Source organism: Aquarana catesbeiana, linkage group LG02 (genome assembly GCF_042186555.1).
Source record: "Aquarana catesbeiana isolate 2022-GZ linkage group LG02, ASM4218655v1, whole genome shotgun sequence".
NCBI classification, from domain to species: domain Eukaryota; kingdom Metazoa; phylum Chordata; class Amphibia; order Anura; family Ranidae; genus Aquarana; species Aquarana catesbeiana.
The window spans coordinates 393,931,441-393,950,372 of NC_133325.1; the positions used below are offsets into that span (position 1 = coordinate 393,931,441).

At 40.8% G+C, this 18,932-nt stretch overlaps 1 protein-coding gene across 1 annotated transcript in view; it reads right to left on the bottom strand.

Moving 5' to 3' along the window:
• Window positions 1–286: 286 nt before the first annotated feature.
• Window positions 287–18,932, bottom strand: part of NLE1 (notchless homolog 1) — a 43,727-nt gene continuing 25,081 nt past the window's right edge. The window contains exons 7-13 of the mRNA XM_073615243.1: window positions 18,340–18,532; window positions 13,753–13,888; window positions 10,483–10,529; window positions 10,167–10,369; window positions 9,855–10,014; window positions 9,697–9,767; window positions 287–2,694 (exon numbers count right to left, since the gene is read on the bottom strand). Of these exons, the coding sequence (XP_073471344.1) occupies window positions 2,682–2,694; window positions 9,697–9,767; window positions 9,855–10,014; window positions 10,167–10,369; window positions 10,483–10,529; window positions 13,753–13,888; window positions 18,340–18,532 (823 nt within the window). The 3' untranslated portion in view covers window positions 287–2,681. The remainder of the gene's footprint in view (window positions 2,695–9,696; window positions 9,768–9,854; window positions 10,015–10,166; window positions 10,370–10,482; window positions 10,530–13,752; window positions 13,889–18,339; window positions 18,533–18,932) is intronic.

Below are 18,932 nucleotides of genomic sequence, written 5' to 3' on the forward strand. Positions count from 1 at the left end.
GTTTCTTTTGGGATAAAGGTTTTTCATGAATAAATAAAAGATGATCATTTTTAATCAATCCTGCCAGTGTTAAATGGTTTGTCTTCATTGTGAACTGATACATTCTGCTGGAGAGCTTGTGCTTTTGAAAAACAAGAAACTTGATGGCTAGATCACCAGATGAAAACAGAAGAAAGCAAACCTAGAAAATTAAATGAATGCAGTCATTACATCTAAATTGGTAAACTGCAATATAATAAAGGTTTGCTTTTTGGTTTAATACCACTTAAAACACCTGTTCGTACTGTATAGAAAAGTATAAATGCCTTTATTTGCTTCTCCAATGAAATGCTAACGCACTGTGCAGAAAATCCATGATTTAGTTCTTCCATTCTGGTCTTTGAGCTCCCCTGTAAAAACTTGATTTATGTGCCTTACTATTATTGAGCTTAGATACCATAGCACTCTAGGTCAGTAAATAGGTCAGTAAGCTTGCCTGTCCGGCAGACACCATTCACACTGACGATACTCAGACGCTGATCACCGAAGACTACTGTGTGAAGTTTAGGCTTTTTTTTTTTTCTCCTGCTATATGCAGAACTCTCAGTGCCTGCGTTTTGACTGGGCCCTGCTTATGCAGTGAAATAATTTCACTGTGGAGAACAATGTACAGTGCTGTGCAAAAGTTTCAGGCAGTTGTGAAAAAAATGCTGTAAATTAAGAATACTTTCAGAAAAATAAGTGTATATTTTTTTTTATCAATTAACAAAATGGAATGTAAACTGTTAACAAACAGAAGAGAAATCCAAATCAATATTTGGTATGACAGGCAGATACTTATCCATCATGAAATATCAGGGAGGCGTGTAATTGACCCCAAATTTGCAGCAGGACGACATTAATACCTATCTTCAGTGTAAAGGCGTGAACAAGGAGTCCTGAAAGTGATGGTTTGGCCCCCACAGAGCCCTAGTCTCAACATCAAATCTGCCTGGGATTACATGAAGAGACAGAATGATTTGAGGCAGTTTCTGTGGTTAGTTCTCCAAGATGCTTGGAACAACCTACCTGCCAAGTTTCTTCTTAAAAAAAAAAAAAAATTGTGTGCAAGTGTACCTAGCAGAATTGATGTTGGTTTAATGCCAAAGGGTGATCACACCAAATATTAATTTGAATTTAAACAAAAAACGAGGGTGCGCGCACACACAAACACACAAACACAAACACAAACACACCAAAGGAAAAGCAAATGACCTAACCTTTATTAGGATTTAAATAAGTGGTGAAATTTTGGTATGCGTTTTACAGTATTTTTAGGATGGGGACCCCAAAACTCCATACATCAACTAAACCCAATTGGGCGATTAAATTATGTGTATCAATCACTCCGAATCACAGGTAATGGCACCCTCAAACAGGACATTACATTTTGGTGTAAATCAAAAAAGTGATAACCCTGTACCTCAATATGTTAATATCTTTCATACAATAGAGTCAGGGTTTCACATACAAAAAAAAAAAAAAAAAAAAAAAAAAATTGATTTGATTAAAATTTTTCTTCAGTTCACTCATTTTGCATCGTAAACAATTAAAATATAGATTTTTGAAAGCATTCTTAATTTACAGCATTTCTTCACACCTGCCTAAGACTTTTGCACAATACTGTGAATCAGCAGTAAGGAAGTTTTTTTTTTCTCCTTTCAGTTTAGCTGCTAGATGCATGAGAAGCACTAAGTGCCTGTGCTTTTGCCAGCACTGTCAATGAGCACTCATTAGCCATTATGCTGGCCCTACACTTTACGAAAAAAATCAGAGAGTTCGTTCATTTTTCGGCAGTTAATGGGCACAAATCTGTAATCGGTTGGGACGTTTTTGAGACAAAAAAAAAACAAAAAAAAAAAACGAAGGACAAGTTTGCAAATTTTCTGCCGAACGAACGATAAATTGAAAGGTTAATGTGTTTCCCATCCAAACTGTCTGCACTAGGTATATGTGGGAAAAAAAAGAATGTCCATTGAACGATTTATCAGTCATTACATATTGGCACTATCGATTGCTCTCACAGCCGAATGTTAATTTTTCGAAAATAGGTTTGAACGATTGTTCGTATAGTGTTTCCTTGTAAGCAGCGTGGCTGGTCAGCTGTGGGTGCACACTGTCGACCACACTAGCTCAGCATCCACACCATGTAGACAAACCGGACCCAGTGCTACATGCACTTTGTACCTGGGGGATAGGAGGACTCAGTTTGTTGAGACTACTTCTTTAAACCTTAGGCAAGAAGTTGCGACAACACTTTGATGGTATGATTATCAAATTTTCAAACAAAGGACAATAACCAACTCCCACTGCTGGGTCGCTAACATGTTCTGCTGGGAGAAAAGAACTCGGTCTTAAAATTATCTGGGTGGCTTTTCTGCATATACATGGAGTAGAAGACATTTAGAAACATTTGTTCTGTCCATTTCAAATTTTGCATATTGTAGCCTCCCTTCAAAAATGCAGATTCCTTAAAGTAAGAAAATCCAGAGGGAACCTCAACAGTGTGTAAAGCTGTATTCATACAGCTTAATTTCCAATAGTCTTCTTTATATCAGGAATTTTGCATCTTGCTCAAGCTGGTATAGACCTGACCAAATGATCTTCATCTTTTCAATGAACGTACACCATGTTTCACCAACCACATCTCTGTTTCTGTAGGCTCATCTTCTCCATCTGTAGCAAATATGTGAATAACATTACATAATTCAAATTGTGAAACAGAAAAAAAAAAAAAAAAAAAAAAAAGAAGGACAGTTAATAACCTTTACATATGTTAGTGTTATTTTGCTGCATGGGCAAGACTGGATCATACGCCCTGCTAACAGTGCAAGTGCAGCTCTTGTACAAGAGATAATTTTCAGTCAAGCTTTAATCACTACTTCTGTGGGCTGCTAAAACTCCAAAAAACAGGGTTTTAACTAACCGTACAAACAAATGGCAACCACTCCAACCTTTAACTGGCTTTTGCAGCAAGGAGCACATGGAAGGGCAACTTATGTTGAAGAACAAAAATTACCAGCCACCTTGTAACAAACAAACCAAATTGACCTTGTCTAACAGTTCAACTTGTTTAACATGAACTGTTAGACAAGGTTAATTTGGTTTGTTTGTTGCAGGCTGGCAGGTAAGTGAGCTGGGAATTTTTCTTTGTTTTTTGACATTCGTTGCCCTTCCATGGGCTCCTTGTTGCAAAAGATACTTATGAGTTAGGGTTGTTGTCATTTGTTTGTATGGCTGGTGAATTAGTGAGGTGATGCACTGCCATTCTGCTATTGCTGGGTGTCCAGTGCATCCCTATACCTTTAAGAAGGGGTGGGCTGTAGAGTATAAGATTACCTATCATTTGAGCCCAGTCTTGCCACAAAGAGTACAAAGAGTTAATCCATCTCTGAGCAATCCTCTTTTATTGTTCAGTGAGAAAAATCTTGACAAACTGAGAAAAACTTTGTCAAATACTCCCCCTTGCTGTGAGTGACAGGTGATTTACATCTTGTGCACTAGCCTAGAGACACAGGCAGTATTTTTTAATTCCCTCCCACTCCTTTCTTCAGCAGCTCTGCAAGGATTGGCTGTTCCACACCTCAGCATAATTTGGCATGCTAAAGTCATGTGGTTACTTTCCTGTCTTTTCACTGGATGTTAGAGATTATAGCAGACGTTCAGTGTAAGAAATACACAGGAGAAACAAGGGACAAGAAACAAGAGACAAGGGGAGTGTAGAGGTGGGCGGGGAGTGTACTGACATCACGACTCCACCCACCGAGCTCCAGACAACAGACCCACCCACAGAATCTGCAGTTTTTTGGGTCTCATAACAGACAGAGGGGAGACATTTGACAGGTAAAGATACATGCAGGAGGCATGTATATCCTTATAGATAACCCCTATGACAGTAGTTTAGAAAGGATAACATCCACTTTAAGCTGTTATTATATATGTGCTCCAACTTGAGACTCAAAATTAGGCCCCAAGTACACTGCTGCTGCTAAACGGACGTTCAGAGGTAGTTGGACACTTTTTTCAACTGTCCCTGAACTCATTCAATGTTATCTTATGTGTACATGTACACAGGTTCATTTACTGTCGTTTTTAGGCAGTTGCGTTTATAGGCCTTTTTTTGAAGGCAAAAAAAAAAAAAATTAGTTCAGACGCCGAAGTTTCCGACGTAAAACGCAGTGACCTGCGTTTAGTTTATAGGCGTTTTTCGTTTTTGGCCATTTAAAAAAAAGAAAAATTTTTTTTTTTTTTTTTTTTAGAAATGCTTCTAAAACGCAAATGCTGCATGTAAATGCAGCAAAACAGACATTTTAAACATGGGTTATTATCTGTCAAGTTAAATTGTTAAGGGGAGGTTGTAAAAACGTCCCGTGTACATGAAGCCCTATAGTTAGGACTGCAGTACACTGGGGTGCAGCTTACGCATGTATTTGCAAATGTGTGCAAACTAAACGCCAGGTTTTTAATGTGAATTGTTAGACTGGGTCAATTCAGTTTGTTGCAGGCTGGCTTGTAAGTGAGCTGGGAATTTTTTTCTTTGTTTTTTAACAAACCGTTATATGCCCATTGATTCCATTGTACATCACTCCTGCATTGCCCGAAAGCTGCTGCGTGCAGGACTTTTTTTAATGTCCTGCAAGCGCACACTGTCCCAGTGTGAAAGCGCTCGGGCTCTCACACTGGGGCTGCAGGGGAGGCGTTTTCAGGCTCTTTAAAGGTGCTATTTTTAGCCCAAAAGCGCATGAAAAATGCCCCAGCGTCAAAGGGGTCTAAGGATGGTTGCACAAGTCTATCGCTGAATTTCAATTACAAATTAATGAAGATAAACTGCAGTGTAGTAGAGTTTGGTGATCATTTAGAACACAGCCAATTATCAAATCTTTTTGGATTATCTGCTCTTGAATTCACATCTAAACATTAAACCAGAAAGTTTGAAACTTGCATAATTAGGTATATAAATCCCAATGCTAGAAGGTACCATATTAAGTCGGCCAGAGATGGATCGAAATTTGTCCGGTTCAGCATGGACTGGCCGAATTTCAATCCATGCATGGGGCAGGCTGGTTGTACAGAAGTCAATCTCTCAATCAAATTCTGAACAAGCAGCCTGTAGGAAAATTTTCACCTGATCAGTGCCGCCGGCGCTGAGGAGTGTATTCTGACAGCAGGGAGGTTTCGCCACTGTCAGAAAAAAAAATAACTTTGCGGGAGGTACGGCAATCTCCCATCCACCTCGAAAGTGCAGATGGGTGAATCTATTCTTTTTTTTTTGTTCAATCTGCTGGATGAACAAAAGAAAATGAATCATGTATGGCCAACCTTATTCTAGCTTTATCAAAATAAAATTTATGTTATGTGGTACAAGTTGCTCCCCTAGTAAAAGATGATCAGTTCTTTCAGGTCTTTTTAAATGATTTAGAAAGTAATTTAAGACCCCGTTTACACTTTGTGTAGTGGGAGCATGCATTCCTGCTCGATTTTCTTTTCACGCTTTACACGCAAATTTTGGCACAGAGCCAGGTGTGTTTGGCAACACGCAGTAAAATCGCACTGCGTTAGGGGTGCCTTTTAAAGTGGTAGTAAACTTGGCTTTGTGACTTTTACCTACAGGTAAGCCTACCTGTAGGTAAAATGAATATCTCCAAAACATGCATCGTTTAGGAGATTTTCAACTGTTTTGCAGCCAGTGACGTCACCGGCACATGCGCACTGTGCTCTGAATTGAGGGCACAGTAAATATTAGGGGTGTTGAATATAATCGTAGCATCGATGCATCATGATTCGGGTGATCGCGATGCGGCAGCAATGCTACGACTGGTGGGTGACGTCATCCCGACTTGCCCCATCCCTCCTGGGAGAGCGCCCCCATCATACTCTAAAAGTTTAAAAATAACTGTGTCTTAACGAATCCCCTCTTATAATACATTAAGTGCCCCACTGTTCAAGTGTACATGCCTTTTTAAAAATATGAAGCGATATACAGCATATTTCATACTGTTCCTCGGCGCTCATGTGACTGCCCTGCGCACAGCTCTCCTCTCTCCATCTAACAGCTACAGCGGGCAGGGCTGAGAATCCTGCGCTGATGTCAGCCGAGAGGAGAGCAGCAAGTGGCCAGCTGGGTCTGAGTTACATGTGAGCTGATGAACAGTCTCAAATATGCGGTATATAGCTACATATTTTTTAAAAGGCATTTACAGTGGGGCACTTAATGTACAAGAGGGGATTTGATAAGACACAGTTAGTTTAACAGGAGTAAGCAGAGTACATATAAGTGTACTCTGCTTACAACTTGTACTGACCCCTTGGGAGAGTTTAGCTCTGTTAACTCCTATTGTGCTGGAATGTGCAACAGGGAAGAGCTGAACTCTCAGCACTGAGAGAATACAGTGAACTTCACAGGTCTGTTTGTCAGCAACATATTCCATTACTTCTGTCTCCCGGCAGCATGTGAATGCCTGTGCCTCTGATCCCACCGTCCGTCTGCCTCCGATCCCACCGTCCGTCTGCCTGATCCCTCTGCCTCTGATCCCACCTGTCCCTCTGCCTCTGATCCCACCATCCCCTCTGATCCCACCATCCCCTGAATCCCAACACCCCTCTGCCTCAGATCCCAACACCCCTCTGCCTCAGATCCCAACACCCCTCTGCCACTGGAGAAAAATGTAGTTTTTCTGACTTCTTGAATTTTCGGATAAAATGTTTTTACCCATGCACTGTAATCGTGATGCATCGCAGAATCAAATCGTGGACAAGATAATTGTAATCGAACCATGAGAGCAGTGAAAATGCGCACCCCTAGTAAAAATTAGAGGTTGACCGATATGGGTTTTTCTCTGGCCGATGCCGATATTTAGAAATCGCGGTGGCCGATATATGATGCCGATTTTTTTGGGCCGATATATTAGGCCGATTTTTTTTTTTTTTTTCCCTTTCATCTCATGAAATCTAACAGTTAGACCCTTTTCACACTGGGGTGTTTTTCAGGCGCTTTTGGGCTAAAAATAGCGCCTGTAAAACGGCTCCCCTGCAGTCTATGTGAAAGCTCGAGTGCTTTCACACTGAGGTGATGCGCTGGCAGGATGTTAAAAAAAAGTCCTGCAAGCAGCATCTTTGGAGCGGTGTATACTGCTCCTCCACCACTCCTGCCCATTGAAATGAATGCGCACCGCTGCCGAAGCGCCTGCAAAGCGTTTCAGCAGCAGCGCATTTAACCCATTCCTCGGCCACTAGCTGGGTTACAAACGCCCCCCTAGCAGCCGAATAGCGCAGCTAAAATGACGGTAAAGCGCTGCTAAAACTAACGGCGTTTTACCGTCAACGCATGCCCGCTTCAGTGTAAAAGCAACCTTAAGTAATAAGTGATACAGAAATTTTTTTACATTTAAACATTTATTAAACAAAACAAACCTCCAATCAGTTCACTTGTATGTATAATTTAGATTAAAAAATAACTAACTATATCTTAAATATTAATTACACAAAAACAGGTAATCAAAACTTTTGGACGAAAAAAAATGGGCTAACTTTACTGCTTATTTTTTTTTTATTTCATTAGTGTATTTAAAAAAAAAAAAAAATTGCGTTTGAAAGACCGCTGCGCAAATACCGTGTGACATACAATATTGCAACAACCGCTATTTTATTCCCTAGGGTCTCTGCTAAAAAAAAATATATATATAATGTTTGGGGGTTCTAAGTGATTTTCTAGCAGAAAATACAGGATTTTTACTTGTAAGCAACAAATGTCAGAAAAGATTTAGTCTTTAAATGGTTAAACTGAGAACTTCTACACATGGAGTTCAGTCTATTGATAAAAGAACCTGAAGAGATACAATGTTTCTTCTTATCAGACTTGGCAGGCTGCCCAGAGGAGGAGAGAAGAAAACTTAAGACAACTTGCATTGACTTCTATTACAGAAGTAATTTGCAAGTCCGTTGAAGTTATAATCGGCTTTTTTTATCAGCACAATCGGCTGATGCCGATTAAGCAAAAAAAGCCAAATATCGGCCGATATATCGTCCGGCCGATATATCGGTCGACCTCTAGTAAAAATGCTGTCAATCCAGAGATCTGTGCTGCGGATGTAATTCACGCATGCCTGTGCAGAAGCGACGTCTCAGCGGCCTTGGCCTTAGTCATTCAAACAGCAAGAGCCAGCAAACCCGGAAGGAAGACTGGGTGAAGATGAAGGCCTGTCAGCAGTGATAGTGCGCTGCTTCGCTTGCAGGCAAGTCTGTCATAATGTGCTAGTATGCATTGCATACTAGCACATTATGTCAGTATCTGGCAGGGGCACCAGATTTTTTTATTTTTTTATTCTTTTTAAATGACTTTACTACTGCTTTAAGCAATAATAGCACTGCAAGCATGTTGCACATTCTGCCATGGTTCCTATATGGTTAGGTGTGAACGGGGCCCTAAGAATTTCACAGATATCACAGATATCACATATCACAGATCAATGACTGCAGCTACAGTATCCTTATGAAGGTGTTCTCACTCTGAAAGAAGTGGAAACAAGCTTGATTATATATTATAATATATTAAAGCTGTACTCCAAACAAAAATTTAAAAATAATTCAGATATTATAAAATGAAATAGATTTTTTTTTATGCGAGACTGGTAAATGGAATCTGTTTTTATATCAGCCATCGAAAATCCCCTGCAGAACAGAACTCAGAGGAAGGCTCCCCTAGCCAATCATGCATTACTGCACTGCACATTGCTTCCAGTGTAACAATGAAACATGGAGAGCATCACAAAGGACCACATGTCCTGCTGCTCCCCCCATTGTCAAATCACATGCTGGGACCAGAAGGAGACACTGCAATATTTTATAAAAGTAAAAGCCTATTATTTTGAATACAGCAATACAATGCAGGCAACTAGAGCTTCTCAAACATTGTTTTCAATGCCTGTCAATTGAACCTGACTGATTCCATTTCATTAAAGTGATTGTAAAGTCTCATTTTTTTTTCTATAAAAATAACAAACATGTTATACTTACCTGCTCTGTTGCAGTGGTTTTGCAGAGAGCAGCCCAGATCCTCCTCTTCTTGGATGCCTCTTCTGTGCTCCTGGACCCTCCCTCCTGTTCAGTGCCCCCACAGCAAGCAGCTTGCTATGGCGGCACCCAAGCCGAGCTGTAGCTCAGTGTGTCCATTCAGACATGGAGCTGCGCTTTGGCCCCACCCTCTCTTTCCTGATTGGCTGACTTTGACAGCAGCGGGTGCCAATGGAGGAGGGAGAGTCCTGGGCGGCCGAGACACTTGTGGACATCGCTGGACAGAGATGGGGCTCAGGTAAGTATTATGGGGACTGCTGCACACAGAAATTTTTATCTTAATGCCTAGAATGCATTAAAATAAAAAACTTTCTGACTTTACAACCCCTTTAAACACTAATACCCATTTTACCTTTTTTAAATCTATCAATTCTAGAATAGTTTTTTTTATAGTTTTAACACAATCTCCTTCAAAACACACATCAATGAAAATTCACTCCAGTTCCTACTGCTCCAACTCTGAATCATTTGATCAAAGTGATAGAAGAGCATTACACTAATTTTAACAGCATTGAAATTGGCTTAGCATGCTTATATGCCTATATATCCAAATCTATTTGCTGAATAAAACAAATCTCCATAATACAGCTTATATTTCATAGTACTTACATCCTTAAACATTTATCTTTTCCTCCACTGACTACTCTTTGCCCATCAGGGCTCCAGTCAACAGCATAGACCTACAGCAAGAAAGAGTTTAAATGCTGGTTACACAGATATTTTCTCAGACTGTTCTTAGCCACAGTTGTACACAATAATGTATGTACCTCATCTGCATGTCCTGGGAGATCCACAGCCAACTTCCTCGTTTTAGTATCCCAGACTTTGAGCGTACTGTCACTGCTGCCGCTGACCAACAGCCTACTATCTGCTGACCAAGCAATCTGATACACAGCAGATACATGGCCACGCAAAGATGCCAAGTATCTGCAATTCAATGAGGAAAAAATGCACATTTTACAATGAAAATCACAGCTAGTTATAAGAAACAGCAAATAATTTACTACAAAACAAGGTGTATAAATGATCTGTTTATCTCATTAAATAGTTACAGATTCGAACGTTGTGACTACACTTACTTGCCAGTTTTTCCATCCCACAGCTTGACTGATTTATCAAAGGAAGCACTGGCAATGATTCTAGTGTCAGGTGAAAAGAGGACCTCATTGATTAGAGCCTGGTGTCCAGTCATTCTCTGCAATGGCTTCTTATCTTCAGCTGGAGCCCAGAGGAAGAGTGTGAAATCATCAGAGCCAGACACAAGTCTCTCAGGAGCTTGTCCCTGTGTTGGAGCAAAATCATCGGCCAATAAAGAAATCATTCCCACAACAGTGCAAACTGCACAAAGTGTAGCTCAAATTGTGCAATTACAGTACAAAAATCAAGTATACACACCCGAACTTGATTGTATCGCTGCAAGGCTTTCTCCTTTAGTACCTCCACTGAAAAGTAACAAGAAAAACATGCTATACTGAAAGGAAGCTTTAAATGGCATTAACTTTTATTTATTATAGGTACTTATATAGAGCCATCAATTTATGCAGCGCTAATATTATATATATATTTATATATATATATATATATATATATATATATATATATATATATATATATATATATATATATATATATATATATATATATATATATATATATATTTATATTATAGCCAGTTAATCTAACAGCATGTCTTTGGAGTGTGGGAGGAAACCGGAGTACCCGGAGGAAACCCATGCAGAAGCAGGGAGAACATGCAAACTCCAGGCAGGTAGTGCCGTGGTTGGGGTTTGAACTCACGTCCCTAGTGCTGCTCTCTTGGTTGACATGCAGCTTAAGAAAAATTTAGCTAAAAGCAAAAAAAAAAAAAAAAAAAAAAAAAAAAAAATCACACTTATCTGTTTTTTCTCTGTACTATCAAAATGTAGTAAAGTGGCGATAGTTAGACATTCCTCTTTTTACCAAAGAGGTAAAACGGTCTAACAAGTTAACATATTACAATACCTACTAAATGGCTAAATGTTTATTTAGTACTGCAATACAAGCAAGTTTGAATATAAACTGTGACCAAAAATATTTGCAGTACTATACAGTGTTTGACTAGACAGGCAGCAATGTGCTAATATGAATCAAGCACCGTTGAGCTATAGCTGTTTAACCATTCCGCTGCCAGGGCCATTTCTGCAATTATTTTGCAAACAAGTTAAAATGCACAGACCTGAAGATTAATTAAAAACTCTAAACATTACATATTTTGTGAAAGCAGAGGCCCTGGAAAAACATCACACAATATTAGCACAGCTGTTTATCATGCGCATATTTTCAGTAAAAATACACGTTAAAATACAAAGTTAATGTTAGCGCACACAAATCCAATAGGTTAGCCATTTTTTTTGTAAAATACAAAAAGATAAAAGTTGCATGGAGTAAATCAATACCAGACATGTCCAGTCTTAAAATAGCGAGCGACTATGAAATTGCAACAAACTTTGGTACCCAAAATCATCCATAGGCAAATAGGGAGCATGTTCCAATGCCTGTGGAAGTGATTGTGTGGCTTTAAAGCAGTCTGAATCACTTTCAGGAGAAAGATGACAGTAAAGTGCACACACATTCCCAGCCATTGCAGCTGGTCGGGAGTGTGTGTAAAAGCTGCCACTGCCACCAATGTAAGCAAAAGGGTTGAACCCACAGTCAGATTTCCCAACAATTTTAGCCTGCAAGCCAAAATAGATCTCCTCACTAAGTGAAGACAAGTTTTAGTTGGAAAGCTTTTATGTAATGTCTTTAAAATCCAGTAGATATTTCCCTTCTGACATGAAGAGTTCTTAAAGCCTTAAGCAGCTCATACTTGATTTTTTTTTTGTTTAACCAGCAGGTTGGAAAAAAAAGAAAAAAAAGAAAAAGAAGACTCGATTCCCCAATCCACACGTTCAATGTGGATGGAGGAAATTGCTCCCTCTGAGGTATTGTATTCTGACAGTGGGGAGACAGAATACACTGATCAGCGACCATGGAGGGGCGAGTATGTCACCGTGGAGGGGTGAGCGTAGGGGGAGACAGTCACCGTGCAGGGGCGAGTGCGGTTGGTGGTTGCCGTCCCCCAAAAAAAAGTCACTGGGTCTTATGTTTTTTTTTTTTCCCCTTTTTGAGTTTTTTTACAGTTATATTTTTACTTTTTTGAGACAGAGAAAGTAATTTTCTTTGTAGCATTTTACTTGAATAAAATAAGGAATCTGTATTCCATTCATAAAAAAACCCCCCAAAAAACAGTCTGATACATAGAAACTCTCGCGGTTACTATGCATTAGCTGTCAGTGGATATAGGAGCGATTGTTGCCTATATCCACTCTACTACAGGGGGGAGCTTGGTAAACAGATGTTTATCAAGCCCCCCCCAACTTCACCCCTCATGGTGCTCCCCAGCCTGACAGATCACAGCGATCAGTGCAGGCAGAAGCTGCAGGTGGGAAGGAAGGATGCCGCTCGGGGCGGCCATAGCATAGACTGGGGGTGCGAGGGCATTATGGGGGGCAATCTAAGTGATTGGGGGGGGAACATCTGGATCTCCCCCAAGCCCCATACAGCATCTGAAGCCAGCAGGAGTGGAAGAGGAAGTATGCCGGCTTATGATGGTAGCTGCGGGAAGCGGGTTTGCTGGGGGGGGGATAGAAGGGGATATGAGAGGAGAGTGGGGGGGGGGGGGGCATTTTTAGTTGGAAGTTAGCGCCAGGGTTGGAGAGGCAGGGGAAGCGGTGGCATAAGTGGGGTCACATTAGGGGTTAATAACTCTGATCAGCGGGTTGTAATCAGAGTCTGCTGAACAATTCTGCTATAAGTTTATGGTCATTGAAGTGACCATGAGCTTGCAGCAGAGGGAGAAATGAGGTCCGTACGGCCTTGACCACCTGCAGGCACTTCTGTAGGTCCGTATGGTGTATGGACCTGGCAGTGAAAGGGTTAATACAGCCACCTTGGAGGCGGCACATAAGGTGCTTCTCCGTTGTTATTGGGTCCCTGTCCTTATTTCCCATGGCAATCCATCCTACAGTGACCGCTGTTTCCGGGGCTGTGGCCATCAGGGTGACGTTCTTCACACATGGTGGACGTGCTCTAGACTCACCTCCCCATACAAAAAGAAGCCAAGCTTGCCCTATTATATTGCCCAATTGCGGGATGGTTTGCCTACAAGCAGAAGCTTGTTTCCTATCTATTTTTGATAGCCAAAAGAACAATTGCCTGGAAACAACCATCTGTCCCCTCCCAGGGGGTGACAGATCGCATGATTGTGTTGATGCATAACGAACAGAGGTCTAGCATCTGTGACACTCATGACAACCATGGCTGTTTTATGCCTTTCCTACTCTCCCCCCAGCCAACTTGGATCACCTATGACGGAAATTGCACCATTGTATGGACATACAGGACCACTTGCCCCGTCATGGCTTTATGAAAAAGGCCTATCCTATTATTTCAGTTCTTTTTTTCATACCGCTGCATTTTGTCTACTTTTGTTACCACTGTCAATGCTAGCCCCTGCGTAGGCAGAACGATAGCATGTTAGCTACTTGTTTAACTGAATAACAATGATTGAAACAGAAACTTATGGAAGTCCTTAGCAAAGATTTCCTTAAAAGATTCAATGGAGTTTTCATTAATAGCACTTACAGGAGCCTTGCATGTCCTGGGGGTTGATGGAGGCTTCAGCAGGATTAAAGGCCCCAGTTCGAAGAACATAGTCTGTACTTAGTGCCATAGTATTAACCCAGTGAGCATGACCTTGAAGAGTGCGACAAAGAACCCCCTGCAAGAATGTAAATTATTTTTTATTCAAAAGTGAAACTTCCAGGTAATAAACAATTACAAATTAACAATACACTCAAAAGGCAAGCACTGTATCATACTTGCAAGTACCTTTCCCTTAATCCCTCTGGCGTACCTGGGAAAACTTCTTCTCTGAGTCAAGGCTCAACCTTCCCGACTATCATTCAACTAGCCAAGTGCAAGATCCAAATTACCAATAGAGGCTCTTGCATGTGTATATAGCATGGTTTTGGAACAAAAGGGTTCTCTGGTTAATAAAGTATAACTAAAAAAAAAAAAAAAAAGTAATTTGGGAATCAGCTCCCATTCACACCGATGCAACTTGTCATGCACCCTATTGTCGGCAAGGGAACTTTTCAAATCGGTGCAACGCCGACTTTGCGGTGCTGCATCCATTTGAAAAAGTAGATCCTGTACTACTTTTGGCGATTTCACGTGCGACTTGCATTGACATCTGTGCATGAAGTCGCACAGATGTCAGCCAAGTTGCACCTGAAGTCGCACTGACATGCAGCTTTTAAATCGTGCAATTTCAAGCGAAGTAACATGATTTCAAAGACGTATTCAGTGTTAACCTAGACTCAGGGAGTTGTTGAAGCACCTACCAGGTCTTATTGCCATCAGTGTACCAATAAAAAGATTTCTCTTTACTTTGTTCTGTAGACAAATTGAGAGGAAATTCCTTCAGTGTCTCCATTGGAAGGTTTGCTCTCAGTTTTCTAACACTTTGCTTTCAGTTCCAATTCTAGTGGTCCCCGAGAGTGAAAAAAAGCAATAAAAGCCTAACTGATATGGGTAATATGGTAAACAAAGCTTGTGGTAGCACAACAATAGAGAAATATATTGTTTATTTGTATAAACAGGTTATTACTTGTAGCCCTAATAGGCCACCATATATTTAAAAAAAATATTACAACAGATGATCCTTGTTCTGCCTCCAGAAGGATATAAAAGTAAAGTCTCAATTTTTTTTTCTATAAAAATAACAAACATGTTATACTTACCTGCTCTGTTGCAGTGGATTTGCACAAAGCAGCCCCGATCCTCCTCTTCTCGGGTGCCTCTTCTGTGCTCCTGGCCCCTCCCTCCTGTTAAGTGTCCCAACATCAAGCAGCTTGCTATGGAGGCACCCAAATCGAGCTGCAGCTCCTTGTGTCCATTCCGACATGGAGCTGCGGTTCAGCTCCGCCCCTCTCTCGATTGGCTAACTGACTCTGACAGCAGGAGGAAGAGTCCCAGATGGCTGAGACACTCTTGGGCATCACTGGATAGAGATGGTGCTCAGGTAAGTATTGGGGGGGCAAGGGGGACTGCTGCACACAGAAGGTTTTTTATCTTAAAGCACAGAATGCAAAAAGATAAAAAAAAAACCCTTGACTTTACAACAACTTTAAGTTGTTTTGCCTGCAATATCAGATTTGACCACAAGATGGAGCCAACTTTATTAACAAAACAGGGTGGGTTTAGCTGCATGTCAAGCTACACACAGAGAAACGTGTAGCAGGGACAAAACAACCCTATTATATGAATATCAAAATAGAGCCAAAAGATAAGTATGGTTGATTAGTGCCTGACTGGGCAAAATCAATATCAGAAGTCAAACAATTTCAAGGGAACATCAACCTGATCAGTACAGGACCTGGAAGACGGAACATCTATCAATATAGACGCTTAATCAGGATTAAGCATCTATATTGATGTGAAATGCTGTTTGCCTGTCTGTACCTTTCATCATCATGATGTAAGAGATTTTGGATTTTCTACACTGTTTTGCCACGAATAAAAGGTGTTATTCGGAGTGCGGCCGTTCAGCTGTTTTCTTCTATTTTCTACAGTAGAATAATGCGTAGAACAACAAATACCACTAATCTCATTGGAAGCTTGTTCTCACAAATAATAATGTCCTGGTGGATGAAAGAACTACAAAAGTATTTACTATGCAGAATGTAAAAGCTTAAACCTAAGTAGCCTTAAAAATGTCACCTCCTCCCTCCCAACACCTATGCTGACTAATGGGTGTAAAAAAGGGGTGCATACATCTACCAATTTGGCCCCCTCCAGTCTGGTCATGTGATCCAGCTCCCCCGTGTCAGCCAGCAGTGGCTGCAAGAGAGAGGAGGGTGCTCTGACAACAGATGAGCCATGGGAGTCTATGGGCGATGTCACTGCTCCAGGCTTTACCAGTTGTCGAGCGCTCTCTCCTCTCCCCGCCATCATTGGCTGACACCGCGGATCACATGACCCAGCTGGAGCAGCCTGAAAATGGGTAAGTATCAAATCATTCCCCGCATCTATTACCTTTTGTACCACACCCCCCCCCCCCCTTTAAAATATAAGCTCTACAAGCAGGGCCCTCCAGTCCGTTCTGTATTGAACTGTACTGTAATTGTGCTGTCCCCTCTCTACATTGTAAAGTGCTGTGTAAACGGTTGGCGCTATATAAATTGTGTATAATAATATATATCTTTCTTGCACAGGTTAGTCCACACAGGTGTGAGGAGGGGACATCTGTATGGCTACTTAGGTTTAAGCTGGAATTACAGTTTAAGCATTGTAAATCCACTGACCTTCAATGGCCACACATCTTCTGAAAGCACATAGAAATAGAACAGGGATATGCAATTAGTGGACCTCCAGCTCTTGCAGAACTACAAGTCCCATCATGCCTCTGCCTCTGGGTGTCACCCTTGTGGCCATCAGAGTCTCGCTAAGACTCATGGCACTTGTAGTTCTGCAACAGCTGGAGGTCCGCTAATTGCATATCCCTGAAATAGAATATAGTGGGTGCTAGTTTATGACCACCCCAGAAAAAACAATTGTGCTGCAGGTCAGGATTATCATGCTCATCAGCAACCAAGATTATGTCTAAAATCTGGGTGGGGTAGCAGACTTGAACCATTACGTGCACTCAGTTATAGCTGCATGTGATGTGACATTACAAGTTTAATAAAATATAACTAAAAGCAAAACTTTTTTTTTTTTTTAGCTTTGGATACAATGGAAAGGGATTAGAACACCTGTGAGGTTTTTACGGCTGTCTGTGTGCCCGTTACGGAGATTCACTCTATTTCTCCTGTTTACTGTTACCACAGGGTAAAACTAGAAGCAAATACCAAAATTTGAGTTATCAGAACAGTAAAAGGAAAGTTTGCAATGGGGACACTAGTTCTAGTAACAACTAGGGGATCCCTTACTTTGGAGGGATATTCCTCACTTACTCTATTGGCTAAGGGATAGGAAGTGAAGTGAAATATACCCAATTGAAAACGAAAAAAAACAACCCCACAATATAAAAAAAACAAAATAAAAAACACATTACAGGGATATAACAATCCTCCCAAGGGATTTTAAAGTCTCGTTTTTTTCCCCCTATAAAAATAATAAACATGTTATACTTACCTGCCCTGTGCAGTGGATTTGCACAGAGCCACCCAGATCCTCCTCTTCTCGGGTCCCTCTTCTGTGATCCTGGCCCCTCCCTCCTGTCGAGTGCACCCACAGCAAGCATCTTGCTATGGGGGCACCTGAGCTGAGTCACAGCTCCCTGTGTCCATTAAGGCACAGAGCCCGGTCCCGCCTCCTCCCCCGACTGGCTAGCCGACTTTGACGGCAGTGGGAGCCAATGGAGCCACTGCAGTGTCACAGCCAATTAGGAAGGAGAATCTCGGTCAACCGTGACACTTGTGGACTTTGTTGGACAGAGAGGGACCTCAGGTAAGCATTAGGGGGGCTGCTGCACATAGAAGGCTTTTTATCTTAATGCATAGAATGGATGCATAGAATCTTAATCATAGAATGCATTAAGATAAAAAACCTTCTGCCTTTACAACCCCTTTAACCTATCCAAAATGAAAAAAAAAAAAAAAAAATTATATCAAAAACTTAAGTTTTGGCTTTAGATTTTTTTTAATACAGACAATAGCAGCCACCACAAGAGACATGTATTTGGCTGTATTATTTGTCTGTTGGCTTTATTTAAAAAAGCAGGTCCCTTTTAATAGACAATTATAACCTCTACCTACTTTAAAACAGACTTATACACTTACTTTTGTATTAATTCACAAACAGCTACTAGGAAGTTTTGCAGCTAAATAAATGCTAAGATTTCTTCATAACATCTGCATCCATTTCATGGCTGCTTTAAATAGGGGTTGATCAAGTCAGCCCTATTCTCTCTCTCTCTCTATATTTTTTGAAACACCGTTTTCTACTCAACCCCCCCCCCCCCCCCCCCCCCCCAAAAAAAAATATGACTTGCATAAGTAAATAAAATCCTTACTATGGAATTCTAGCTCATATTAAAAAATAAATATACAACAGTTTTCCCTCTTTGTACTTCTAACGCCAAATAAACTGCTCATCTGTAATTTTGCTGAAACATCTATTTAAATTTAAATTGAACTGCCTTTGTAGTATTGCCAAAAAACATACATCGCTTGCTCTCCAGACTTTTATCGTTCGGTCCTGGGAAGAGGAATAAAGTAGGCCATCTCCTCCCCATTTCACAGCAGTCACCGATTGTGTGTGGCTGGTAAGTATCTTCTGGCACTGACCCAAGACAGTATCCCAGATGCGCACGCTGCAATCTTTGGATGCACTGGCAAGGTATCTGCACTCTGGGTTCCTACAAGGATAGGACCAAATCTGTTACAAACTACTGTGGTGGCTATTAATAACAATAAAAAAAAAAAAAAAAAAAAGAAGAAGGAAGAAGAAGAACACAACAGTATTTAATATATACACAGCAAACTGCTCTGGATCATACATCTCCTCACCTAGGTGTGCAGTCAGAATACTGGGAAGGCTGTTCTGATAAGAAGTCGCTATTATTACAGCATATTACAGATCACAAGCAATTTAGATTTAGTAAAAAGCAAAAAATAGTCCTATCTACTTACCATCTAATTGATACATTTTAGTACCTAACACTATTACAATACAAACTGTCAAAACACCAAGTTCCTTTTGCAAGCACACACGGAGGAAGAGGAAGGAAGAGGAAGAGGAAGAGGAAGAAGAGGAAG